Source organism: Panthera tigris, chromosome A2, assembly GCF_018350195.1.
Source record: "Panthera tigris isolate Pti1 chromosome A2, P.tigris_Pti1_mat1.1, whole genome shotgun sequence".
Taxonomy (NCBI): domain Eukaryota; kingdom Metazoa; phylum Chordata; class Mammalia; order Carnivora; family Felidae; genus Panthera; species Panthera tigris.
The window spans coordinates 143,750,521-143,777,594 of record NC_056661.1 but is presented as its reverse complement, the minus strand read 5'-3'; the positions used below and the strand labels follow the sequence as shown (position 1 = coordinate 143,777,594).

At 50.9% G+C, this 27,074-nt stretch overlaps 1 protein-coding gene across 1 annotated transcript; it reads right to left on the bottom strand.

The window, feature by feature from the left end:
• Positions 1-222: 222 nt before the first annotated feature.
• On the bottom strand, positions 223-21,370 carry CCDC136 (coiled-coil domain containing 136). The gene is made up of 15 exons (XM_007078067.2): positions 21,222-21,370; positions 19,968-20,291; positions 17,023-17,134; positions 16,298-16,466; positions 15,915-16,055; positions 15,414-15,572; positions 15,005-15,175; positions 14,218-14,403; positions 12,387-12,581; positions 11,669-11,896; positions 9,722-10,231; positions 9,163-9,384; positions 7,815-8,093; positions 6,813-7,112; positions 223-543 (listed from the first exon to the last, which is right to left on the bottom strand). Exons 1-15 carry the CDS (start codon positions 21,235-21,237, stop codon positions 433-435), a joined length of 3,123 nt encoding a protein of 1,040 aa, XP_007078129.2. The 5' UTR covers positions 21,238-21,370; the 3' UTR covers positions 223-432.
• Positions 21,371-27,074: the final 5,704 nt, after the last annotated feature.

The window sequence follows — 27,074 nt, the reverse complement described above, 5'->3', positions numbered from 1 at the left end:
GTTCGGATGAGCTGCTGGAGATAGGGTTTATATGTGCAGACCAATGCATCTGCGATTTGGCTGGCAACGCGAGGAGCCACCCTCATCTCTGAGGTCACCTGTAGGGTGAGAAATCATATTTAGGAGCCCGATCCGTATGTGAGGTACCCCGTTAAAGGGGAACCGCTCTGTTCTGGTTGTGTTGTGAGGTGTTTCGCAAATAAAAGGCCACAGAGTCTCATGTAATTAGGTTGATATTTAATTACACGGAACCCAGGTTCTTATACAAGGCAGGAGATGGCAGCCAGCAGCTCCCCACGACCTTTCCAGCCTGGGTGACTGAGGCTGAGGAGATGGGGACACACGGGACACACGGGTGGGGTGGGGACTCTGGCACAGTGTGAGGGCAGCGGCCGCTGGGGATCTGCCCCCGAGGCTGGCCCAGGTCTGCCATCACTCCGTGAGGCAGAACTCTGACTCCTGCGGTCGCATGTTGGGTAACACATACAGAGCCACAGCCGCGATAGCCAAGAACACGATAGGCTTCCACATCCCAAACATGTTCTGTGGGGACCAAAGACAAATGGTGAGTGCCCAGCCTTCTGAACCCTTCCCTAAGCCAGAGGTTTCCCTGCCTACTGGCGCTGGAGAGACATCAGGAACCTCCTGGTCCGGGTCTCTCTCACTTCCTGGGTGACTGCTGAAGACAATGCAGTCCTAGTCCCGGCAGCACTAGGTATCTGGAACAACGCTATGTGTATCACCTGAGGTGACTCCGTGTATTCAGGCCCCACGGGATGAAGAGAATACCCGTTCGTGTGTGTAGAAGCAAGCTCAGGAGCCAGACTTCAAAGAGCACCCAGATGGTTGCAATGAGAAAGGATCCAGTGCCGTGGCAAGAAAAAGGGGGTAAATTGGGCCCTCTGGGGAAAGCGGAAGTGCCTCACTGGCTTTATACAGGAGAAATGAACTCGGTCAAAATGGTAAGACTGAGGGGAAATAAAGGGCGCACCGTGGAGTGCAGGCAAACATGAGGTTCAGAGGCAGCCCAGACCTTTTGTGGAGAATGCTGCTGGTTTGAGAAAACTCAAGGAAGCCAGTCACTGGCCCTGGGCGGCAAATGCCAGGGTCCTGAAAACATTCCCGGTCACCAGTGTGTTGACTGACTTCCTGAGCATGTGCCAGTGCACTGAGGCTTCCAGACTCCACTGGCCATAGCAAATCCTGCTGGTTCGTGGGACAACAAAGAAGCATCATTTAGGGAACATGAAATCCTGGACAAGAAAATACATACTTAGGGAAATCGTTTCTATTTTTGTTACTTTTTCTTACTGCATTACTTGAAAGACAGAATTTGGGTTTTGAGTCATAGCTATGGTGTAATTAACAGAAGGATGATTTTAGGTAAGAACAGAGTATAGCCCATTGATCCTAAGAAAGCATTTGCTTAGAGAATAATGGATCTAAGAAGAGGATTTTAAGTCAACTATAAAGAGCAAGATCTCTCACGTTTGTAGAAATAGTTACCAAAAAGAACAGAACAAATGAAATGGAAAGCGAAACAATGCTGGAAGCAGATACAGAGAGTAATTTATGTAAGAAAATAACTGGAGGGGCGCCTGGGTGGCTCAGTTGGTTAAGCATCCAACTTCAGCTCAGGTCATGATCTCACAGCTCGTGGGTTCGAGCCCCGCATTGGGTTCTGTGCTGACAGGTCAGAGCCTAGAGCCTGCTTCAGATTCTGTGTCTCCTTCTCTCTCTGCCCTCCCTTGCTTGCTCTCTCTCTCTCTCAAAAACAAATAAACATTAAAAAAAAATTAAAACAAAAAAAAAAGAACTGGAAAGGAAGCTAGGAAAAATATGTACATGCTCAGATGCTTATATACGAATATATACTGCTAAAAACGTCAGTCGAGGGGTGCCCGGGTGGCTCAGTCAGTTAAGTGTCTGACTTCAGCTCAGGTCATGATCTCACAGCCCCACATCGGGCTCTCTGCTGTCAGCACAGAGCCTGATTCAGATGCTCTGTCCCTCTTTCTCTCTGCCCCTGCCCCACTTGCATGCTCTTTCTCTCAAAAATAAATAAAAACGTTAAATACATACATACATACAGATGTCAGTCTGATGTTCTTGAAGGAGGACATTTATGGAGCTGGACCCATAAATGTGAACTGGTGCCCTTTATGCCAGTCAGAGGCAAGTTCCAGACTGGCTGAGTGGAGGGCTGGTAAGTCAGGTCAGGCTCTCCTTTCAGCCTGGGTTACTAAGTTGACAGATCAAAGAAATGGTTTTGGACTTTATTGAGACATCTGACAGATTTTCCATGATCTTGGGGAGAATAGGAGGAAATAAAAGTAGGGTGCTTGCACAGTTTGCTGCGTGACCATTCGTTAAGTGACCAAGGAGCTAGATAAAAGAGAGCCTGGAGAAGACAACACTCCGGAGGCTCGGCCCTCACTTTAATGTGTGCGAACATATGGAGGTGGGCTGGTCACCCCTGAGGAGGGTGTAGAGCTGGCAGGGAAATGGGTCATTTGAAACCACAGGGTCAAGATTAAAAAAAGAAAAAACAGGGGCACCTGGGTGGCTGAGTTGGTTAAACATCCGACTCTTGATTTTGGCTCAGGTCATGATCTCAACGTCGTGAGATCGAGGTCTGAGCTGGGCATAGAGCCTGCTTAAGATTCTCTCTCTCCCTCTCCCTCTCCCTCTGCCTCTTTCCTGCTCGTGCATGTGCTCACATGTTCTCTCTCTCTCTCTCAAAACCAACCAAACAAACAAAAAACTTCACAGATTACATCAATGGACTATACCTAATAGGGATCAATAAAAAGTTCTGCCTCAGATCCAAAAAACCAAATGCAGGTAGAGGATGGGGGGAGGATGCTTAGCACATGCAACATGCAAAGGAGCTCTGTAAACAATACATGCAGGAAGTTAACAAGGTTTGATTCTAGTTGTCAAGAGGGCTAATGCGATTGGAAGCTGCGTGAAGACAAGTGTGGGGTCTTCCTAATTACATGGAAGCAACCAAGGAAAACTGCTCAGAATGAGGAGAGATGGTTAAGGGGGAAGCAGGACCGGAATTCTATCTGTTGCTAATATCAGTCTTTAGAATCCACCTCACAGCTCGGTGGCTGTATTACTCGGCCTCTCTATGCCTTAGTTTTATTACATATAAAATAGTAAAAGCTGCCTCATTGGGTTGTTGCAAAGATTAAATGAGTTTAATATACATAAGGTAATTAGAACAGTGCCTGGCACAGAGCATGTATTATGTTAAGTGTATGTTCTTTTTCAACTGTCTCTGTGGTGTTTTATCATTTATGAAACACTTTCATAAACATGAACTCAGGTGACTTTCACATTAGGAAGGCAGAGATTTTACTGTCCTTTGCTTTTATTTGAAGAAATTAACATTCTGATTATGCATTTTGCCTACTGGGACTAAGCGGTACGAGGCAGGGACAGACTTGGCCAGGTTCTCTGACCACCTGTCGGCCACGTTCCTACAGTACTACACTCAGCTCCTGGAGGGGGAGCTGCAGAGTGAGGCACAGCCAGGCTCCCCAGAGCACCCTGACCCTGGACTTCCTTCCTCTCACTCTGCTTGGGCCTGGCTGAGGTGGGGAAAGGTTACGGCTGAGTGCTTTGGGTCTCCTCCCCTAGGGACTGAGAAATCTGGATGTGGACAGAGGGAGAACAGGTATAGGGAGAGACCCTGTCACTGAAGGAGTTAATAACTGGAGTGCCTTAAAGACGAGGAAGGAGAAAGGAAAAAGAGGGAAAAATCTGAGGGGAAAAGGAAGGAGGAAAGTGCTACCAACATAAGCTTCAGCTGCCACCCTAACCTGTGCATTAAGCCAGGCCCACTCCGTTTGCAGGGGTGAGAAGGGAAGGGGAGGCGTGGTGGAGGTGGGGGGAGCAGGAGAAAGGAGCCAGAACGGACCAGGAGAGAACAACTGATGGGTTCTGAAGACAGGTGGAACCCTAGGGCTCTACCTTGGGCCCCAAGACCACAGTCTGCCTCCTAAATTTGGTATCCTGTTGACAGACCAGATTACACGGACCACAGCCAAGTGGAAGGTGCCCAGAATATGTCAGCCTTGGTGCCCTGAGAATCCTTGCACCTCATTCTTTTCACCAGTACCACTTTCTCTCCAAAAAGCCTGGCTTCGGAAGCCAATGACAATAGAATCTGGCCCCCAAAATGGATAAAGAGAGAACTAGAACACATTTCCTGGCATTCTTGTTCTGATTTTTCTGAAGACCAGAAGTCCCAAAGCAGAGAACTTCTCAGTAGAAAGCACATAATATGGCGGGGGTTCTGTTCTACTTCCACCATGTTTGAAGGACAAATCGAGGCTGCCCTCCTCCAAACGCCCCTGAGAGGGGGTTTAGGATTAGGGTTGGGGTTGGTCACAGCTCTCCAGAGCTCCTCTCTCACTCGATGGGGGAGGCAGCGATTCCTTATTTTGCTGTCCTGGGTGGCGACAGCAGTCGAGAGCTTGGCTCTGGGGCTAAACAAAGACAAAGAGCACCCAGGCCAGCCTTGCAGACAGACATCAGCTCATCAGAAGTGGTCAGGCATTTCTCAAAGTGGCAACAGTGCTGGGATCATCCAGAGTTTTCCCAGCCAGAAAACAGAAACTCAAGCCATGTCAGTGATATGCATTCCCACTCGCCGTGTGTTAGGAAGACGTGCTCAGGGATGCTACGGGCTTTGCAGCAGCCCAAGGAGAAGCCAGGGCGAAAACTCAGCCCTGAGTAATCTGTTGTCAGAGGACTAAAGCAAGAAGCAAGCAAGCGAGAGAAAAAGGAAAGAGGAGAGGCCAGGGCAACCTGCACCCCCCCTCTACCCCTCAGAAGGAGAGGACTCGATACCAGTACCTGCGTTAGGACGACGTCTCGGCCCACCAGCACCAGAGCAAAGCCGATATGACCACCAGGCCTACGAGAGGCAAGGAGAAGATGGGGGGCTCGGGGGCAGGGGATGGCTGCGACATATCAAATGAGAAGGAAGCACGAGGAGAGGCCAGGAGATGAGGGGTGGTATAAAAAGACATAAACATATGAATCCAATGGATAATGAGGATGAGAAAACAAAGGGAAAAGAGAAAGAGATCAAGAGGTTAAACAGGTAGCGAGGGCAGCCGCATCTCCTCTCTGCGCCCGGGCCTGGTTCTTCCCACTGGCGGCCTGCGGAAGATGCAAACCTGAACGGGTTAAGCAGCTGCTTAGGTCTGAATCAGGTGGTGGGTCGTTTCCTGGCTTGTCATACCCCTCTCACACCTTGTCAAGCAGGGGTTATCTGCACTAGACCTTTCTTGCAGGTCAGTAACTCTGGAAAAGTGAAGCTCCGAGGGTAAAGCTGGGCTCTCCAGATGAGGAGGATGCACACTTCTAGGTCACTCAGGGAAGAGCCAGTCTCCTGCCAGGCCACCTGTCCCTTTGTGAGGCCACATGTTCTGGCTGCTCTCCACCGAGTCTCGGTGTTCTGGGCTCTGATCCCTGAGACCCCCTAGGAGTCTAATGCCGTTGCTGTTGTGAGACAAAATGCACTAAACCAGGCTAACAGTGGAGAAGTGCTAGTTCTTTGACTGCAACAATCTTCCAGAGAGAAAGTGAATTTGCAGGTAGTATCACGCATGCCATCAGATCTGCCTGCAAAAGATGCAGGACCTATGAGGCAAAGGGACACCTCCATATGTAGCCAACGAGGAATGTGCTCGACTTCAAAGTACAAGAATCCGTTTTGACGTTTAGAGATGTGGCACCCAAGACAAGGAGATCTAGGAGGTTCTGACCCATCGTGTGGTGGAATACGATGAATTCAAAGAAACAGAACACTGGGGAAGAGGATGCGGCTGCTCCTACTTTTTACATCCTAAGTAATGGTTCTCTGACACAAGGTTAACAGAGAGCTGCACGCTGGGTTGTGAGCCAGTGCTGACAACTGCTGAGCTACCAGAAAATTCCAGGTAGCCTTAGAGCTGACTGGGATGTCCCACCACAAGAGACTTATTTTCTTCCCCTGTGTTTAGAGAGATGGAAAGAGCCTGTAGTGCAAACCAAGGACTTATTCAGGAAGTACTCACTCTTCAAGGAATCAGAGCCCCCAGTTAACCTCAACCAGGGCAGGAATTCAGCTGGTACATTCCTGTACAGATGCACCAGTAGTTACAACACAGAAACACTTTTGTACAATTGGTAAATCACCCAGGAAACTCCCATCCCAACCTCTCAAGATCTAGCAACTAATTTGGTTAGGGCTCTGGCTGCCCTTCCTCAGACTGGTCAACGCCCCTGCCGTACGGACTGAAATATTCTACTTCTGACCACCCCCAGCTCCCCACCTCATGCCCGTGATATACGGAGCCCGCAAGCAACACCAGCCTCCCCACATCCCTAACAGCAACAACAGAGGTCAACCTCATAGGGCACCCTGGGGAAGCAGGACAGAGCAACTTGCCCAGGCTGACGAACAGCCTTTAGATCTCACACCATCCGCGTTCTCAGCGCAGCGCTAGATGAAGGGTGAAGAACCCTCCTGATGTAAGGAACAAGCGCTACCACATAGATGAAAGGTCAGACTGCAATGAGCCCACCCTGGTTTCCAAAAAAGGGATCTCTGAGACCCAGGTCCACAGCAGATCAGTCTAAGCCTGTCATCTCCCACGGAGAGACCGTCTCCGCCACTCCCGGCTCATCTCCACTGTCCCTGAGCGCCACGCCTCGGGGCTTGCCGGCTTCTCCTCCTGCAGGAGTCCATCCTCGGGCACCTGAGCCCGACAGCCCACTTCCCACCTGATCCAGTCTTGGACTGCGGTTACCTTTTTGTTTTCAGAAAGCTTGAGGGGGCTGTTTTCCTCTGAAGCTTCAGGGCAAGCGTCGTCACTCTCGTCTTTGTTGTCTTCTTCCTTGCCCCCCTGCTCTTGGGACTCTTCATAAGCCCCCTCTTTATCTTCCGTGGACTTCACCTCTGCAGGGTCTGATGCCTGAGAAGCTACTTCCTCCCAGGACTCCCGCTTCGTTTCCTCTTTGGTTTCCTTCTTTCCCTCCTCCACTTCCTCTTTTGTTAGATCATATAAATCCGTGTGGTTGGCCTTGTAGTAGAGCACCACCTCCAGACTCTGCGGGGTGGAGGCAGGGCAGGACGGGGGCTGCGGTTACCTGTGAAGAGGACTCCCTTCACGACAAAGCTGGACTATCTCAAGAGCACCCTGCTTCCCAGCATGTCACGGTGCGTGAGCAGCCCCACGTTCTGGTACCAGGTCTCTCCCTGCGCATAGTGTGGAGGGCAGTCACGCCCCGCCTCGGGCCCCACACAGCCGTCTGGCCACTGGCCATCGGCCATCTCAGACAGCTACCACAGCTACATTCTTGAGCTCTGTCCCTCAACTGCTACTTCCTACCCCCGCAGGGCAACTGTGACTATTTTACCCAATCCTCTCTCACTTATTTCCAACTGCTCTGAATAAATTCCTCTCTCTTCATCCATCTGGTGCCTCTCTTGGGCACATAACCCAGGAAGAAAAGGGGCCCCAGAAGATTGGGCTGAGCTCGTTGGAGCAGTCGTCCAACCCAGGGGCGATGGGCCTCGGGGGCTGTGCCTCCAGGTCGAAGTGGTCTGTATTCCACTCCCCTTAAAAAATTGCACCGGAAAAGGGTGAAAGACCCAACTGCTACCAAGAGGGAACCACTCTTAACACGTCAGAGAGACCAGCAGCTTCTCTCCAAATACCTCACCTGTTCGAAACGGTGGTGCGGAGGATTTTTCTTCCCAAGGTCTCCCCTGCCTTTCTGCTTATCTGGGCACTAGGGTTATCACTCACCTTCTCGTCCTCACAGGTGTACTCAGAGCCGTCCAGGCTTGGTTTGGTCACCTTTTTATTTTTAACCCCGTTGGCATTTTTGTTCATGTTCTTATTGCCGTTTTTCCCCTTGGTTTCTGTGGCGACAGAGGACCTCTCCTTGAGCTGGCGCAGCTCCTCCTGGCAGCACTGCAGCTGTCCCTCCAGCTGCTCCTGCACGGCCAGAAGCCGCCCCTGCTCGTCCATGCTGGCCTGATACTGCAGCTGCAGCTCCCGCAGCTTGGCCTGCAGCTCTTTGATCTGTTGGTGGTGGAGTGCCAGTCACCCCCAGCACCACCCCCTCGGCCAGCCTGTTATCTTCACAGGTAACCTCGGCCCCCATCCTGCCCCGACATTCCCCTGCTGAGGCCCTCGGGGAAGTAGGCGAGAGAGGGAATATCAACCTGCGGAAGGCGAGCCTCTAAAGCGGTTCCGTAAATAGTTTCTCTCTAACCTGAGGCCCCTGCTGATTTACCTCTGACATCTTCAAAAAAGGAGGATTTAAATTATGTTTTTACTGTGACCTCTCTGGGGAATAGCTAGAGGGCTACCCCTTCTGAACCCCACGACTTTATTACAGACACCTGCTTCACCCAAGCAAGTTCTCGAATAGGTACAACTGCCTAAGACACCGTGTTCTTGTCCACTCCAGAGAGTGTACCTGGGCTCCAGTGCCTCGCCCTGGAAACAGAGGCACATTCTAATCCTGCTCCCTAACCTCTGGTTTCGTCTTGCCCGACTTCTGGCATCACAGGCTCCTTGGTAGGTAGCGATACTAAGCAACCTAGGCCCACATGCTGATTGCTCTCTAGACTCTCCCACGCATATACAGTGAGCCCTGCTGGACTGTGGACTGCTCTAGGGCAGAAATGATGCCTTCTGTCCCATTCCTCATGGATGCAGGGCACCTTTCTTGGCATTATAAGAGATCCAAGAGGAGGCAAGTCTCTGCCCTTGAGGTGCTCACAGTCTAGTTGAAGACACAAGACCAATACACCCAAAAATAACTCAAGGTGAAAAAAAATACAACTCTATAGAAGTGCTCTGGGACACGGCAAAGGAGAAGAGTGGTAAAAGGAAAAAGAGAAAAGTTATTCTGAGAGTCCTGGTGAGTCAGTCTCAGGACAGTGAGCACCTGAGGAATGTCCGCCAGTGACGCAGCAGACTGCCCAGCCTCCTGGGATTCAGTCCCTGCTCCGTTCCTGGGAGCAAGAGCAAGCAGTGAGCTCCTGGCCCTCTTTCCTCAGCCTCTCCAAAATGGCCAGGACCTAGGACCTCCTCTGGCTCTAGGGGCTCCTAGAAGAAACCTTGCCTCCCAGACAGCCGTTACCTCGTTCCTGTCATTTGAGGAGGCAACAGGCTTCTCGCGGCTTTCCAGGCACTCCCTGAATTCCTTTTCACAGGCATCCAGCTCTTCCTTCAGCTCCTTCTGCCGTTCCAGCAGCTTTTTCATTCGCTCTTGCAGCTGGTCGTGTTCCTCCTGGCTGAGCTGGTACATGGCCTGCACCCCCTGCAGCTTGATCAACACCTTGGCCACCATGTCCTCACAGCGCTGCGGAGGGTGGGGGAGTGACGTCTGCACCCTGAGAAGCACCTGCCCTCCGCCCGCTCTCTTTGCTAGGCCTTTTCGTGGGTACAGAATAATGGCCACAAGGATCTGAAACCGCCCTGGGGCGAATTCTGTACTTCTTCCCACAAAGCAGCAGCACTGTGATGGCAGCATCTCCATATCAGACACATGGAGCGCCTCATTCATTTCCGGTGAGTTACCCAGCTCACCTCCGACCCCGCTGCCCACCTCACTTCTTGCACCTTTCCCTGATGGACTTCTCTCTGAATAGGACCAGAGCCTCCTGTCCCTGTCAGACCTCTCATCTGGCTACTTTTACCTCTACATCTTCAGGCTCAGCAGGTTCATCCTCAATGCTGCTGACGTAACTCTTGTAACAGGTGTCAGAGCTACTGCTGCTACCGTAACTCTTCTTATAGGTGACGCTGCTGCTGCTGCTGCTGCTGCTGTAATTCCTATCACAGGTCTTGTGGGTACTGGTGCTGCTGTCGTAGCTCTTGAGAAAGCTCTCATCACTGGCCTGGGTGCTACCGTAACTCTTGTGATAGCTCTCGCTGTCATCAACGCTGCTACCGTAGCTCTTACGATCGTACTCGGTGCTGGCGGCCATGCCGCCGTAGGTCTCCTGGTAGGACTCAAGGCTCCTGTTTACGGAAGGGGACTGGACTCGGAGCAGCTGCATCTCTTCCAGGCAGAGCTGCAAGTCGGCCTGCAGCCTCTTCCGCTCCTCGAGGAGCCTGCCCTGCTCCTGCTGCAGTAGCTCCTGCTCGGTCTGAGTGCTCTCGTACAGCCCCTGCAGAGCCTGTATCTGGGCGATGATCATCTTGGACTGCCAGGAGTGGGCGGGGGAGACATTATCATTACTCTAGACACTGCCACGCTTCTAGCTGCGCCCCTCCTGGGGCAGACATCTGACAGCACGCTTCAGAGGCCTGCACACCCACACTCCAGTCACCACAGCCTAGGTCTTCAACGGCCCCCAGCTACTGGCATGTGTCGGTTTCTTGCTCGCTGGGGGGAAATCCCCCCAGGGCGGCTACTCTGTGATTTCTGGGCTCCTGTTTCTGCTGGTTTCTAAACTCTGGTTTAGAAACTCTCCTGGCAGCAGGGCTGAGTGGGTAGCAGGAACACTCTGGCTCCCTACCCTACCCTCTTCTCAGTCGGGGCAGTCTGGCTGATCTTGGGGCTCAGTCCCCTCCCCGCCCCCAAGTCTAAAATCAGCCCCGGCCTTGAATTGAGCCTACAAAGAATTCCTCCCTCAGCAGATGGGGACCTGGAATTAAGGTCTCACTACAAGGCCCTGTACCTCCTGCCCCAATTCTGAATCTGGCCTCTGGGCATGTTTCCCAGGCCCTCTGGGCCTGGCTTCTTGGCTGCTGATGCCCAGGATGAGATCTGATCAGTTAAGGAAATATTTTATACCTGGTTCCTGGTGTCTGTGTTACCCAGGCTGAAATCTGATGCCCCTTGAATCTGACCAAATCTCAGCTTGGACTTCTGCAATTCCCTTGTTTTCCCTATCCAGGCTAATATTTGAATGAACAGATCTAGCCTAGATTGAAACTGTCCCCCTGCTCTTCCTTGCCCACCCTGAGACCTCAGACCAAATGCATCCCATAATCCTGAACAGACTTATGTGGAACTCTCCACCAGCATGACCTCAGAGGCGTGACCCCTTCCTGGTGCTTGAGATGCATGGATTCTTTGGTCCAACCCCCTTGACGTGGCTCTTATTGCTACCAAAGTTTTCATGAAGACAGTGTGGTCAGTAGCAAGAATGCCACATGCTAGGAATTCTTCCCTCGGGAATGAATGGCCCCAGATCTGTCTCATGCAGAATACCAACATAGGTTTTGGTCACTGAAAAGTGCACTGGTCAATTATCAGCCGGCTTCTAAAAAAAGGATGACATGCTTAGAGTCAGTCTCAAAGAATCCAGACAAATACTAAGCTGATATTATAAATCTGGAAAATGGTATGTTGGAGGGGCCGCATCAAATTATCAGACGCTTAGATTCCCAGGTCACCTGGTTCTCAGTGTTGACAGCGCTTCGATTAGGCACGTATCTGATTGAGGTCCTCAGGCCGTAGCTAAAGCCACATCTTAATGAGCCCGTGGGTGGTCATGGCTGAAGAAGGACAGGGCCTCAGTCTCATTCTTACTTCTGGCCAGACAGGCCTTCCTAACTCTGACCCTTCCACGGAACCCTCTTCCCTACCATGCTATCGTCCCCAGAACTGTCCCCCTGCCTCTTGTTCTGGTTACCTTGTTAGGACCACACTTGGAGGACTTAGACAATTTGGAATCATCGGGATTCTTGAAGACTTCCTGGAAACGAGCCTCTTTGAAAAGATGTAGCTCTTCGTGCAGGTCTGACTGTTCTCTGAGCACACATTCTTGATTCCGTACCAGTTTCTTCTGCTCTTCCTGCATGCCTTGGTAGAGCAGCTGCAGTTCACACAGGTCTTGTAACTTTGTAAGCAGCTCCTGACTCTGTGAGGTGGAGTGGGAAGGAAGCGGGCAGGAACTGTGGGGGCCACATGGGAAGACCCATGCCTCCTTCCTGCCGGGGACCCCTCCCTTGGGAGTCTCTGAGTGGTCTCTTAACGGCCGTCTGGGACGGGGTCAGGGTGGGGGAGTGGGTTTTCTATGGAGACCCGCTGGCTGACTAGTCACGATCTCCCAAGTCTGCAGGTATTCTGCAGTTTACAGAGCGCACTCGGAGTAAGTTTTCTCCAGACGGACTAAAACTCTAAATAGAAAGCTGGACAGGTTTCAGGGTACAACGCGTATTTTAAGCTTTAAAACCCTAATCGGCTAGAGCGAACTTTCTGGCTCGAAGAGATCGGTGACCAAGTAAGGAGTGGCTGATTCCGAAAAGGTTCAGTCCCCACCCTGTTCTTTTTCCCAAGTACAGTCGCACCTGGGAAGCTTCTCAAAGCAGCCTCTCCAGAGTCAGCAGCCGTCCCCTGGCTGGGGTTACCTTACGGAAGAGACCAGCTCTGGGGAACGGGAGCGGGAGCCTGTGCAGCTCTTCTTGCAGCCGGCCCTGCTCCTCCTGCATCCTCCTCTGATCCTCCAGGAGCTCGCACTGCTCCATCTGCAGCTGCCCCAACTCCTTCTGGCTGGCCTTGTACCGTTCCTGCAATTCTGTCAGTCTGGACAGCACTGTGTCACACTGTGGGCGGGGCGGGTGCGGACGGCGGTTACTCGGACGTATTTCTCGGCACTGTGCCTAGCAGAGCCCTTCCGTGCTCTCCTGCCTCTTGTGGCTCGCCAGGGGCTCCCTCCCCATGCGGTCCCCTTGGACTGACCGTCCCAAGCCACGTGGCACCCATACGGGTTTCGACACCGAACGGGAAGCCCCAGCGGGCCGCTCAGAAGCGTTTGGCTGTGCTGTAAATTCTGTATCCCGGTCCCCGAGAGCCCTGTGAGGGGAGGGTTATCGCCACCCCTCCCTTCCCATTTCCCCACCTTCCTTTCCTTTGGCCCTTCCCTTCGGTGCACACTGTTCTCCCGCCCTGCTGGGAGTTCTAGTTCCCGTCACTGTCACTATCCCCGGTTGGTTTTATACCTAATTATACTTCTTACCAATAAAAACTTTACCCTATCTGTCCCCATTCTGTTTTCATAATCAGCTTTTTAAATCTTTAGAAAAATACGAGCAACTGCTGAATTTGGGTTCAGAAGACTAAATTATCCCAAGATTCCAAAAACCCAAACCTTCTAATACCACACTCATCTCATTGCTGTTTCAGGACAAGGGGAAAAGCTGCCTCTGTGTCAGCGTGCTCCTCCCTCCCCACAGTCTCTTCTACTAGGAGAGGAGGGGATGAGCAAGTCGTGGACAAGCTGGGCCTCTAGACTGAGTAGGAATGGAAGAAGGAAATGCGAGCCTGGGCGCAGAAAGGCAGGCAGACTGTTGGAGTGGCCCACATAGCCTCCCCATTCTGTGTCTTCTGAGGCCTTTCTCTGGGGACACAGCCTGCTGCTGGCAGAGGAAAGAGCCACCGAGTCATCTGGCACAAGGTGACCTGCTCCACCATCTCTGGAGAATCTTGTGCCTTTTCTCCATCACGTTTTAACACCTTCCATTTCCTATCAGTGATCAGGAGCTGAAAGTGCTCAACACAGGGTAACTGAGAATGACCCGTATTTTACACACTATGGAAAAAGAAAAAATGAGTAAAGAAGGCCTTATTTATCACTACCATGATTTATTACTAAAGGAGGTGAGAAAAGAGCAGTATTCTGTTCAATTTAAAGAGAGTAAAACTCAAGCTTAGAGAACTTCACTATTCTGAAGTCACAGCATAAACCCTGGGAGAACCTAGGTCCTTCTAATACCCAATCAGCACTCGGGGCACAAGACTGTGTCATCTGACAAGAACATCTGCCCTCTGCCTGAGAAAACTGGACCTTCCCTTTCTAGGTCCGGTGACAAAAGTTGTGTGTAGGGGCTTTTGTGTATGTTCTTCTCCACAAATGATAAGATAATATACCACTACAGTTTGAAGAACAAGGTATAAATGTCTACACACATGGAATCAAGTGCAAAACCTTCAGGTGTTCAGACCGGATCCAGCTATACTGCTCCTACTAAGCTGTGGCTTGGACTCAAAGTCAAGATCAAGGCAAACTGTTTAAAAGTTACCAGCACGAGACTCTGCCTCTGTTTCCTGCCTTGCATGCTCAGCTGTGACTGGACCGGGAGCTCAGCAAGCCCCTTGGTTGGATGACTTCACTTTTGCTCTTACACCTCCTTTCTCCAGAGGAAGTACCCAGGAGAGCTCACCTCTCTTGATCACAATTACCTTATTAGCACATTTCCCCTTGTCCTCTGGGATGGGCTTGGTGGTCTTGAGCTCCTTCAGCTCCTGCTGGCAGAGCAGGAGGTCCTGCTCGAGCTGATCATACATGTGCTTCTGCCGCTCCAGCTCCTCCTTGCTGGACTGGTACAGCCGCTTCATCTCCTGAAGCTGGGTGTGCATCTCTGCGTTCTGGGGTAGGGGAGGCAGGCCCCGCCATCATCCCAGAAGCCCCTGCAGCTGCACTCTCTCCTCTCAGACAGGGACGAAGGGATCCTACCCGGTCCCTTCCAGTCCCAATTTCATCCCAATGGGTGCTACCCAAGATGGACCAGACCCTAATGGGCTCCACACAGAGACCTTCTAGGGCTTCCTTTTGGGGGAGGTGGGGAAAGAAAGAGGGCTTCCTTTTTATAGGCTGATTTTCTGATTTAAAAACAAAGGAAGCTGGGGCACCTGGCTGGCTTAGTCGGTTAAACGTCCGACCCTTGATTTAGGCTCAGGTCATGATCTCACAGGTCTCTCATCTCTCCCTCGCTCTCTGCCCCTCCCCCAGTCGCACTCTCTCTCTCTCTCAAAAGAAATAAACTTTAAACAAAAAAAAAAAAAAGGAAGCTGAAAGCACCATGACCTTCTGAGATCACCTTTCTACTAAGCACCTCTTTACCCGCCTCCCCAACCCCGCCAATGGCTGTACCACAGAACTCCTACCATGCCCCCTCCTCCTCGGTAGTATCGCTCTCACAGAAGACTCCACCTGGCTACATTCTCCCTCACCTGGAGTTTCTTTTACCTTCTCACTGCTCTCCTGGAAGGAGGCCACGACGTCCTTGAGGCGCTGCACCTCCGCCTCATGGTACCGCAGGTCCCCACACAGTTGTCGCTGCACGTCCAGCAGCTTATCCTTCTCGCACGTGATGTGCTGGTACTGGAGCTGCAGCTTCTGTAGCCGGCACATTAACTCCTGCGGGGGAGGGGGCTTTGGGCAGTACCTCTGGGATCCTCAACCCGCTCGTTCTGCCCGAGTCCCGACTTGTCCCCGCCCCCTGCTGTCCTCTCATCTAGCGCAGTACTCGAGGGCGGCCGCAGGGTCACCGGCGCCGCACAGGTGGCAGCGGCACTTACCGTGACTCTCTGCTCTGGTCCACCTGCCCCGAAACCTCTTAGCACCTAAGTCGCCCCTCACCTCCTTTTGTTGTTACCTTCTCACTCGGGCTTTCTACGGCTGTGGATTTCATGACTTTGAGCTGCCGGAGCTCAGTCTGAAGCTGTAGCTGTGCCTTCAAGAGCTCGTTCTGCTCGTCCTGGCTCGCATCATACTTTTGCTGAAGGGCACAGAGTCTGGTCTTCAGCTCCTCGTTCTGTGGTGGGACGATGTGGGTAGCACAGTTACTCTCAAGAAACAGCAGACCCCTCTACGGACCAGTTTGGTTCCCTTCCAGACGCAGACACCTTGACGAGCTCCCACGGGTCTATGGTTTGATTTCTTCTCTGAGGCAGACACTCAGCGATGACTGCCATTTCTAGAATGCGATGCCAATGCTACGTGACTTCTCCAACCGGTCTCCAGCAGACCGTACCCTTGATCGCAGGGCAAGAGGCAGCAGAGCACAGCCGTGCTCTGCGTTCATCCTTCCCTGATGCAGCAACTCCACGTAGGCCCTCCTGCCCTCCCCAAATGCCCTTCCCCCAGCCGTGTTTACCTGGGCGGCATTGTGGGAAGTCTGAAACCGAAGCACCTCGTTCTGTGCACACTTGAGCTCCCTCTGCAGCCGCTTCTGCTCCTCCTCACTGGTCCGGCGATGATGCTGTAGTTCTTGCAACTCACAACACAATTCCTTACACTGTGCAGGACATGGAACGGAAGGGCTGATTGAGTATAGGTTCCACAGGCACTTTAAGAAGAGGCTCAGAAGAATATGGCATTCTTTTCACTGAAATATTTACATCAGGCAGGCCAGCGAGACGCCAGAGCGCCACCGCCTGCCATAGCACATGCCTCCTTTGTCAGCCCTATGCCTAAGGAGAGGTCTCTGCCACAGGCCAGGAGAGGGTAAAAGAGGCAGGAAGGCGCCTGTCCCCCTACCTTGTTCTGCATGTCATGCATCTGCTCTTCAGCTCCCAGAAGCTGTTGTCGCAACAACTGGGTTTCAGAGTCAGGTTCTAGAAAATCCATTTCTGAAGTCTGAGACTCTGCTGACATCGTATTCTTTACCATTTGGGACTCCAGCCACTTTTCCGTTGCTCTTCGTGTCCTGTAATCCAGAACCCCAGAGCCATGTTTGGGAAAGTGTTCTGTCTGGCATCACCTGCCGGATGTGCTCGGTCCTGATGTCTTTATTTTAGGCAAAAGATGGTAAGAGCCTTCTCTTGTGATTTATCTCCCAAATGAACGTGCTGAGCAGGTGAAGTAAAAGTCCTAGCACCTCAATCAAGGCATGTTTGGCTCTGGGAGACCTAAGAGTTCTAGTCCAGTTGGGCTCAAGGCCGGGCCTTGTGTCAGGCCAGCTCCAATCTGGAGGCCCTACACCATTAGACGCAGACCACAAAGGAATCATTTCTGATCTACTCCAGGGAGAGCAAACCAGACCCCAATTCCCAGAATGAAAGAAAACTCAATTTTAGGACTTGAGTGCTGAGACAGTTGGATCCCCATGCCTGCTTCTAGGCAGCATCCATACCCTTTGGATACCAGGGAAAGGACCAGCTCTCTAGGGACATTCATTAGCCTGGCATCTGCCTTCACCGACTCTATGCAGGCAAAAGCCCAAAGCAGGGTCCTACGGAGGCCCAGCAGCCTGCTGGCTGTACCTCTCACTCTCCAGATCAGCGAGCTGCCCCGTGAGGCTGCTGTTGCTCTCCTGCAGGGCCCGGTACTCCTCGTTCAGGAAGCGGTAGCGTTCCCGCAGTTGCTGCAACTCTTCTGCAGAAGACAAATGGAGAGATGTGAGATCCTAGGGGGAAAGCGCAGATGATCAGCCCCCAATTTTCCTGCCTCGAAATCTGACAGCTTCTCTTTTTCTAAAGACAGAAGAGACACCACATGCAGCGGCTTAGAAGACAGGGCCCTGAAAATTCCACATTGCTTTGTGTCTTTGTCCTCTTGCAGGTAGCTGCCCTTCTTTGCACCTTCCCAGATCTGCCCTGTGTGCCCATCTTCAAAACCCCAACCAAGGTAGTCTTGACATTTCAGGAGCTCATGAAGGTTTTAGTTGAATTTCTGGATCACTGTATTTCAAGTTTCCATCAAACTGTTTATGATTACCTTCCTATTACTCTTTTAGTACAAAAGCTGAGGGATGTGAACTGCCAGATGTCACACTGCCAGTCCTGGCCTTTCAGAGACAGCCCAGGCATCTTGAACATTCTTTTACTTACTTCACCACCACACTAAATACACTGGACCACATGCAATCAAGAATTCTTTCTAATGATCTTTTATCTGCTGACAGAAGAGCCCATCCCAACCAGACCCACATATCTTCCTCAATCATCAGCAGAGATCTGGTTGAAATGTCGCAGAACATGTCCCTAAGTACCAGGAACCAATACTTTTTAAAGTTACAATTATACAAACACCTCTGTTTTGTTTTTTCCTGATTTAAGAATTATTTCTCTTATGGGGCACCTGGGTGGCTTAGTTGGTTGAGTATCCAGCTTTTGGTTTTGGCCCAGGTTATGATCTCATGGTTCGTGAGTTCGAGCCCTGCATCAGGCTCTGCACCGACAGTGTGAAGCCTGCTTGGGATTCTCTCACTGACCCTCCCATGCTCGCTCTCTCTCTTTCTCTCAAAATAAACTTAAAAAAAATTTCTTTCGGGGGTACGCCTGGGTGCCTCAGTCGGTTAGCGTCTGACTTCGGCTCAGGTCATGATCTCATGGTTTGTGAGTTCAAGTCCCGCATTGGGCTCTGTGCTGACAGCTCAACGCTTGGAGCCTGCTTTGGATTTTGTGTCTCCCTCTCTCTCTGCCCCTCCCCCACTCACACTCGGACTCTCTCTCTTTCTCTCTCTCTCTCTCAAAAAAAGACATTTAAAAAAAGTTAAATTTTTTTTAATTCAAAAAATTAAAAAAAAAAATTACTTCTCTTAGAATACCAACTCCCCCGATATTTAAAGAATATTAACTTGCTCTATTAGAACACAGGCCTATCTTACCTATGTAAGATTCAACACCTTGAAATTCACTTCTAATGTCCCCTCTTTGTTTCAATCAAAACTCCTTAGAATACTGCAGATTACCACAGAAGGAAGGAAACTAATCTTTAATACAAGGCAACCACGTGCTAAGCATTAGACTTGATGGTTTCAGCTTCAGATTCAGTTACTGTATGAGTACTTCAACATACATGGCATTTCATTTAATCCCAAAAATAGCACTATAAGGTTTTCTTTCTCTTTTTTTAAAGTTTTTTTTTGAGAGTGTGCACATGCGCATGAACACACACACACACACACACACACACACACACACACACACGTGGGGGAGGGGCAGCGAGAGGGAGAGAGAGAATCCCAGGCAGGCTCTACACTGTGCAGAGCCCAATGTGGGGCTTGAACTCACAAACTGAGACCACAGCCTCAGTCGAAGTTGGATGCCTAACCAACTGAGCCGCCCAGGCACCCCTAAATAAACTTTTAATTTTACAATAGCTTTAGATTTACAGAAAAATTGCAAAGATAGTGCGAAATTCCCTGGGAGAGTTCTCACCTCATTTCCCCTAACGTTAACATCTTACCACAGTACATGTGTCACAACTAAGGCATCAACAGATTTCTCTCCATTTGTTCTAAGGTCCTTTCCCTGTGCCAGGATCCCCTATGGCTGTAAAGTTTTATTAGCCAACATTTTTATAGACACAGAAACTAGGGTTCAGAGAGGTAATAACCAAGCCAAGTTCATCTCGCTAATTAGCAGAACTGAGACTCTGAATTCAGCTCTGTTTAACTTTGACCCAAGCTTTCCCACTGTGCTGGCCGCCCTCTCCTGGCACCACCAGTCCAAAGGCTCTTCTGAGAAGCTTGTTACAGCTGGGAAAACTTGCAGTTCTTTGATTCCTTGCTGATTGCCTCTGCTTGACCTGGCCTAATACAGGGCCTCCCATTATACCCAGATCATAAATCTAGCCTCAGAATAAAGGCAAACTCTCTGATGTCATGAATCCTAGCAACTAGCTGGGAGACTCATTGTCTGAAAGCAGAGCTCTAAGCTTTTTAGTACCTCATGTGTTACTGGAAATAACCTCTTTTCCTCTCCAGCCGTCTTGTGCTCTGATTTGTTGTCCCCTAAAGCTTCTACATTGGACAGGGCTAAAGGAGCCTAAAATTAGCAACCTAGGACCTGGGAGCAGGACTGGAGGCCCCCCATAAAGCAGTCCAGGCAATCATCATGATGCCAGAGCAGCAAGAAGTTTCCCAAGATGACAGGCCCCTCATCCTCCCATCCCGGAACTGGAAACTTTCTCAGGAAGGGCCTTCCCACAGTCAAATCAACAAACGTCCAATGTCTCTCTGAAGAAGAATTCTCAGGGTACATCTCCATAGTGCTATTTCTTATACCACCACTGACTGGTTGTGTGACATCTGGGTAAGTTTTTCTCCCTTATAGTTCTCCCTTTCTCCCTTAAATTCAACCTGGAGGTTTTTTCTAGAGGTTCCCAATTCATGGTCTAAGACTACCTTCCACCATCTTCTTGCATATAACTCTCTCTGCTTGACTTTACTGACAGACCAGGAAGAGGGTTTGGCCTCTCATACCTTGCATCTCAGAGAAATCTGAGACACTTAAACTATTGGATGGTTCAGAGCTCTTCATTTCCATTTCTGCACGGAGGGAGGTGATCTCCATTTCATACTCTCCCCGAATACGCTCCATGTCATCGAGTTCATTCTGCATCCGGCAGAGATCCTCCTGCAGGGATGCTATGTCACTCTCGTGTTCAGTCGCGGAATCCTCTGCTGCTTGCCGCAGATTCCGGATCTCAGCCTGGGCTATGTGCAACTCCTGTTCTATTTCCTTAAGTTCACTTTCTTTCTCACGCTCTAACAGGGAAATCTCCTCTCGTAGAGACCGCAGCTCACCTGCAAAGTCCAAAGGTTGGGACGGTCAAGAGGGTAAGTAAACTCATCTATCGTGTTCTAGAGGCAGAAAGTTAAAGGCAGACTTATTTATTATCTGGAAACTACTTTCAACCTACTCTCTAGCACATTAGAGAAGTATAGCTTCATCTGATATGGAATAGAGGGAATACCTAAGAAGAGTGAATGTGGTAAGTAAGGTGCAGTAGAAAGGGAGATTTTTGAGGCTTGGCACCAAAGCAACACCTTAGGCTACTGCAAACAAAAAGTATTAGGTGCGTCTACATTGAAGACCAAAACTAATTGACAGTATTTTACTGATGCACCTCGTCTTTCCAAAAATTCCCTGTCTAAAAAAATTTACACAGACTATTCTCATCTATTCAGTCTGGAACCTTAGACATTACAGAGCCTCCGAGCTCGCATGAACTGCCTGTGGGAAGTACTGGCCCCCAAATAATGTACAGAGTTCACAGCTGAAATTAAAATGCAGGCTCATCACATGATAACCAAATATGGCTATGACCTTCACTTCCCACTACATCCTTGATGCTAAGGTTCAAATTTCCCTTAGGTTCCCCTCTGGGGTCTGGTCCTAAAACAAACAAACAAACAAACAAACAAACAAACAAACAAAAAAACGCTTTCTCAGATCCACTGGAGAATGGAGAAAGGTCGCTCTCAGCCACGAAAGCGCTCGCAATTTGGAGCATAAAGGGGCAGGGCCTGCCCACCGTGAGGGCCAGGGTTTGCAGGCCCGAGGGGGAGGAGCTTATCCAAAAGCTGGGCGGGGCGGACCCTGGCTGGGAGTTGGAAGGGCCACACCCGGTTTCCAGAGAGGCAGCGCCTGTTGCCAGGGGGCGTGGGACCTTCAGGGCGAAGCCGAGAGCCTGGGAACTGGGCTGCGGGGCAAAAAAGTGGGTTCCTACTTACTGGTTATGGCCTCCATCTTGTCGGCTCCCCCGCAAGAGGTCTCTCTGGGGGGCCTCCCGCCGCCGGCCGGCCGGTCCCGGCCCCCGCGGGGCTGTGGAGGCCGGAACGGCCTCTCAATACCAGCTACCTCTGAGGCCGCGCGCGCCCCCTCTTGGCGGAAACGGGCAGCGCGCGTGCGCAAGGACGGTCTTTATTTCCTGCCGTGGGGGGGGGGGCGGGGAGTTGAGCGTCTTCTTCAGACCCGTAGCCCCTAGCTTGCTGGCGCGTGATCCATTGCCCAGTTGGCAACACCCTAATGAGTGAGGAGTCGCTCTAGAACTCGTTTCCCCAAGTAGTTGCCTACCTGCATCTCTACTGACTTCCCTGTTTGCAAGGAAGTAGGTCCCTTCTCCAAGCAAAGGCCTTTTTCTGCTCTACTGGATCGTTTCCTTCCTTATGCAAACATAATCTAGTGTAGTGGGTCCTATCTCAAACAAACCAACCAAACTCTCCCTTGACTTCATTTCCTCTTCCCTTATCTCTCTGCTTCTCTTCAGAGCATGACCACTGTAACTATCCACACTCTCCCTCTCTACTTCACCTCCCCTTTCCTCTTTAATCCCAATCCAATCAGGCTCAGTCCTCACTGAAATATCTCAGAGCCCTCCATCTTGCCAAATCCAATGGCCATATTTGATTTAGCAACTTTTGACACAGTTAATTATCTCTTTGAAGCACTTTCTGCTCTTGGTGTCCAGGACATGAAACGCTTCTGTAGTTCCTCCTACCTCAGTCATTTTTGTTCATATCTCCTCTACTGGACCTTTAAATACTGGACTATCCCTGGGACTGGGCCTTTTCCTCTTCTTTCTATATCCCTCCATATGATGTCATAGTGATGTCTCAGGCACTCAAATGCCATGTATACGCTAATGACTCCCAAATTTATATCTCCAGCCTTGATTTCCCTCCTGGTTCTAGATTCATATATCCAAGTGCCTTCTTAACATATTTATTTAGATATCAATAGCCATTTCAAACTCAACACACAAAAACGTGTCTTAAATGTTTCCCCTAGCCCTCAAACTTGTTCTTTGCCAAGTCTTCCCCACCCCAATAAACGATAGCACTGTCCAATCAGTTTCTTAAGGCAAAGTCATCTTTTGTGTCTCTCCGATTCCCAACCCCATCCCCGTGCCCTACCCCTTTCAATTCATCAGAAGTCCTAAGGGCTCCACCTTCAATATAAGACTCTGCCATGTCTTTTTACTATACAGTACTTAGAATGAAAGCCAAACCTCTCAGATGGACTCCAAGGCCCTTTGTAATCTGGCCGCAGCCTGCCTCTCAGAACTGTCTCTTACCAGGGTCCTCCACATGCAGTCTGCTTCAGCCATAGTGACTTTTGTTCTGTCCTTCAAACACGTGAAGCTCATTCCTACCCTTGAGCTTTTGCAGTTGCTATTCCTTCTGCCTGGTATGCTCTTCCCTCAGATCTTTCTCATTATTTGGGTCATAGCTCAAATGTCATCTTCTCAAAGAGGCCTTTTCTAACTGCCCTATCAAAAATCAATCCCCCAGGGTGCCTGGGTAGCTCAGTTGGTTGAGCGCCCTACTCTTGATTTTGACTCAGGTCATGATCCCAGGGTCGTGTGACTGAGCCCCTCGTCGGGCTCCACATTGATCAGGGAGCTTAAGATTCTCTCTCTCTCTCCCTCTGCCCCTCTCGCCTGCTTGCATTCTCTCTTTCTTTCTCTCTCAAATAAAAAATAATAAAGTAAAATAGAATAAATTCCCAACTCACCCCATCTCTCTATATCATATTGTTTTTAACGTGTTTTTTTTTGTTTGTTTGTTTTTATTTATTTTGAGAGAGAGAAAGAGCACAACTGGAGGAAGGGCAGAGAGATGGAGAGAGAGAATCCCAAGCAGGCTCTGTGCCACCAGCATGGAGCCCGATGGGGGGCTCGAACCGAGGCAAACCATGAGACCATGACCTGAGCAGAAATCAAGAGAGTTGGACACAACTGACTGAGCCACCCAGCTGCCCCTCTATATCATATTGTTATATTATCTTCCTAGCATTTATTGCTACCTGAACTTATTTATTTTCTGCTTCTCCCCCATTAGAATGCACTCTTCATTGGGGCAGGGATCTGGTCTGTCTTGTCCATAGCTTGCCCTCCAAGTATATAGGCACTCAATAAATGAATGATAAAGCCTCATTTTACTGATAAGGAACTGAGTCTCAGAAAGATAAATGTGATTTGCCAAAGACCCCAAAGCTTGTTACATGGCAGAACTGGACCCAAGAATCTAGGTTTTCTGAGACCAATGTTCACATGCTTTCCCCCGTGCAACACATCTCCTGCCATTTCTCTCCTTTACCTTCTCCCCATTCATTGTCCACTTCCCTGCATCTACCTTGGCTTGTACCTTTCCCTTCTCTTTTCCTCCCCTTCTTCCACCTTTGCTTGCTGCTCTTCAGGCCTGCTTTCCGGCCTTCCTTTTTTCTCCATTTATATTTTTCTTTTGGTTTGATTTCAGTTCTCCCTGGAGAGTCCCTGCTGTTTTCTAGGGCAGCTCCCCTAAACCTTCTGGAAGCCCACAGAAGTAACAAAAGCTCCTTCTTTATTTGGTGGTGCAGTGGAATGTGGGACACCTGCCTTGCTGCTTCCCAGAGACAAAGCGATGTGGGCGTTAGAAGAAAGGGATTTAGGGCCCCAAGCTCTGGTCCTGGGAAGCAAGAGAAACCTTCTCATCTGCTTCCCTTAAAAGATGCAGCGTCCCTTCCAGTCACTTCTCATTGGCTCACTGCGCTTCCCATGGTGTCCCTGGAGGGACAGGGAAAAGCAGTCTGGTTTGGAATTCAGCCCTGATTACCTACCCCCAGACCTGGAGAGCAAAGAAAAAGGGATACAGGTGTGATGGGAGGAGTCTGGAGGAGAGAAAAGGGAGAGTGTTAGCCAGAGAGAGAAGATGTGAAGTGGGAGGGCAAGAAAGGGCAGAGAAGGGCAGAAGAGCCAGGCAGAGATGCAAAGAACATCAATCGGATAAAGAAAAGAATGGAGAGAGAGAAGGAGGAAAAGGTGAGCATAGTAAGGGGAAATGAGGAAGAAATACTGAATTAGTTTATATTTGCCTGCTATGCCTCAGCCAACCGCTCAGGTGGATGGCCGCCTCCCCTCCAGTCCAAGTGCTGGGAATTACCTTGGAGCTGCTGGATCTGCTTGGTGAACACCTCTGCCTGCTGGGCACTGGCCAGCCGTTCATCCTCCAGGAGCCCTGCAGGGAGAGGGGGAGCAGACGTGATCCTGGGATCCAGCGAGCCCAGGCCCTCTGGCCCCATCCCGGACACTCACCCTGCAGCTCCAAGGAGTCATCCTCGTGCTGCCCTGCCAGTTCCCGGGTCTCCTCCAGCTCTGCCACCAGCTGGAGCACCTGAGCCCTCAGCTCCTCCAGCTCCGTCTCTGTGAGGCTCAGTCCCCGGTGCTTGCTGGCAGACAAGGAGCCCACGCTGCCACCTTTCTGCGCCTGCTCTTCCTCTTCTTCCACCCCTTCTTCCTCCTCTTCCTCTTCCTCTTCCTCCTCATAGAGAGCTGGGAGCAACACTTCCCCTAGGAGAGAAACCCATCCCACCAGGGGGTCAGAGTCAGCTTCCTTTCCAGAGTCTTTTGAAGGCTCTCAAGCTCATTGTCCCAGGGCAGCGATGGTATCATAGTGCCACCTGCTGTCCCCCAAGGAGCTCCTGGGCTCGACCTGCACTCGTGATGAGTCCTCAGGTGCAAGGGTCAAATTTGGAGGTAGCTCATCTCCCTCCCAGGCCCTTTCGGGACCAATATCGTACCAGGTGGCCTCCTATTACTGTCTTTGGGCAAACTGAGCAGCTGGGTGCTGGCAGCCATGTGAGCTTGTACAAGGACACCTGCTTCTTCCAGACCTGGTGGTCTCTGGGGGACAAGTACTCAAGAAAGGATTCAGGGTGCCTGGGTGGCTCAGGGGGTTAAGCATCCAGCCCTTGGTTTTGGCTCAGGTCATGATCTCACAACTCGTGAGTTCGAGCTCCGCACTGGGCTCTGTGCTGACAGCACGGAACCTGCTTAGGATTCTCTGCCTCCCTCTCTCTCTGCCCCTCCTCCCCACCCCCCCCCCCACCCCCCCCCCCCCACCCCCGCCGCCTCTCAAAAATAAATAAATAAACATTTTAAAAAAGAAGAAGAAAAGATTCAGACACTGGGTGTGTCTTTAGGCCACATGGGGCAAGAGTTACAGTTTGGGGGGTTTGTCCGGTTAAAAAAGTATCCAGGTGGCTTGGGAGAAGTTAGCCTTTCCATAGTAAGAAAGTGTTGCTCTCCGTAGGCAGAGAAAGAAAACATCTGGATGAAATGATTCTAAATGTTTTACTGGACAAACCCCGGGCCCCTTTCAAACGTATTCTTATCATAAAGCATTTTTGAAATTTTCCGCAAGGTCCACCTTCCTTATCTCTGCTGAGTGTCAGGAGGCCTCCCCCTTCCCCAGGTGCTGTAAGTGCCCTCCTCCCCTGCTGACCATAGGGCAGTTTTCAGGGGAAGTCTGAGGTTGGACTTGTGTGGAAAAGAAAGCCTGCCATTTTAATGAGCCAAGAAACTGGGGTGTACTGGTCCACAGCCTCTGGTTGGCGAGTACCCCCTCTTTTGCTGCAATGCAGTTCCTTGAAATAGCAAAATTTTGTCTGGATTCTGATTATTTGCTTTGTTTTAAAATTCTGAATCCCTGGCCTTACTTACAACAGCAGCCTAAGGTTCGTCTGGAACCCCTTGCATCATCTGTCACCTTTAGGGGAGCAGGGTTGCCCACACAGTGTGCGTAGGGGCCTGGGGACACTTCACAGGAAGTCCTGGAAAATGGAACAGCATCCTTCCAGGGGCCTGGAACTGCCAAGTCACATGGGTGCAGTGGTGATATGTGAGTGTTGGGAGGTTGGCCTTCTCACCTGCCCCCTTCCAGGCCGTTCTTTCAGGCCTTAAGGGATGCTAGAGAACCAAAGCCACAGGCTGACATTCAAAGTGAGTGGTGATGGCACCAGAAAGACAATGCTGACTTCACAGGCTCACTTCCTTGCTTTTCAAAAATAGGAGACAGCTTGGGATCTGGGTCGGGTGGCAGTGAGAACAAACCCCCTGCTGAAAGGCTACTTCAAAGCTGCCCAACGAGGCCTCTTTCTCTGTCTGGCAGCTCCCCCATCCCCCACCCCCGGGGAGGAAACAACCTGGTTAGCCGGTGATCAGGGCCCCAAAGGGAATGCACCCAGAGCCTCCCTCAAAGCCTGACCCCAGGAGGGGTCAAACTCAGCCCTGAAGGGTAGAGGGGGCTCAGGTGAGCAGGAGGAAGGGCTCTGTCCTGGCTCAGAGTTCTGGGGGCCAGATGGGGGAAGGAGGAGGGAAGGGAAATTGGCTGAGGCGAGAGAAAGAACGCTTTTTGGGAAAACTCACCCTCCATAGCTTGCATCCCCCGCCGCTCCAGGGACCCCCAGCGTTGGCCTTTCTTCCTCTCACAACCCTCAGACACCTCATAGGAGCCTAAAGTGGTCACTGTGGGTCCTGTAAGCAGGGAGAGAGGAGGTACTGTGGGAATGTTAGGGGGGGCTGGGACTGGGGTGCAGGGCAGAGAGATGGGGACGTGCCTTCCAGCCCTCTGGAGCCCTGGAGTTCTTAATCCCGGTGGAAGTGTTTGGCTCACTTGGCCTAGGCTGCGACTCCCCTCCCTCAGCCACCCCTCGAGCTGGGCCTACGGGGACCCCGCCCTGCGCTGCCCAACCCCCTCAGCACCCCCTTTCCGGGCTCCTCTCCCCGCACAGACAGAAAGGGTGTGTGCCTCTTTAGCCAAGAGGGG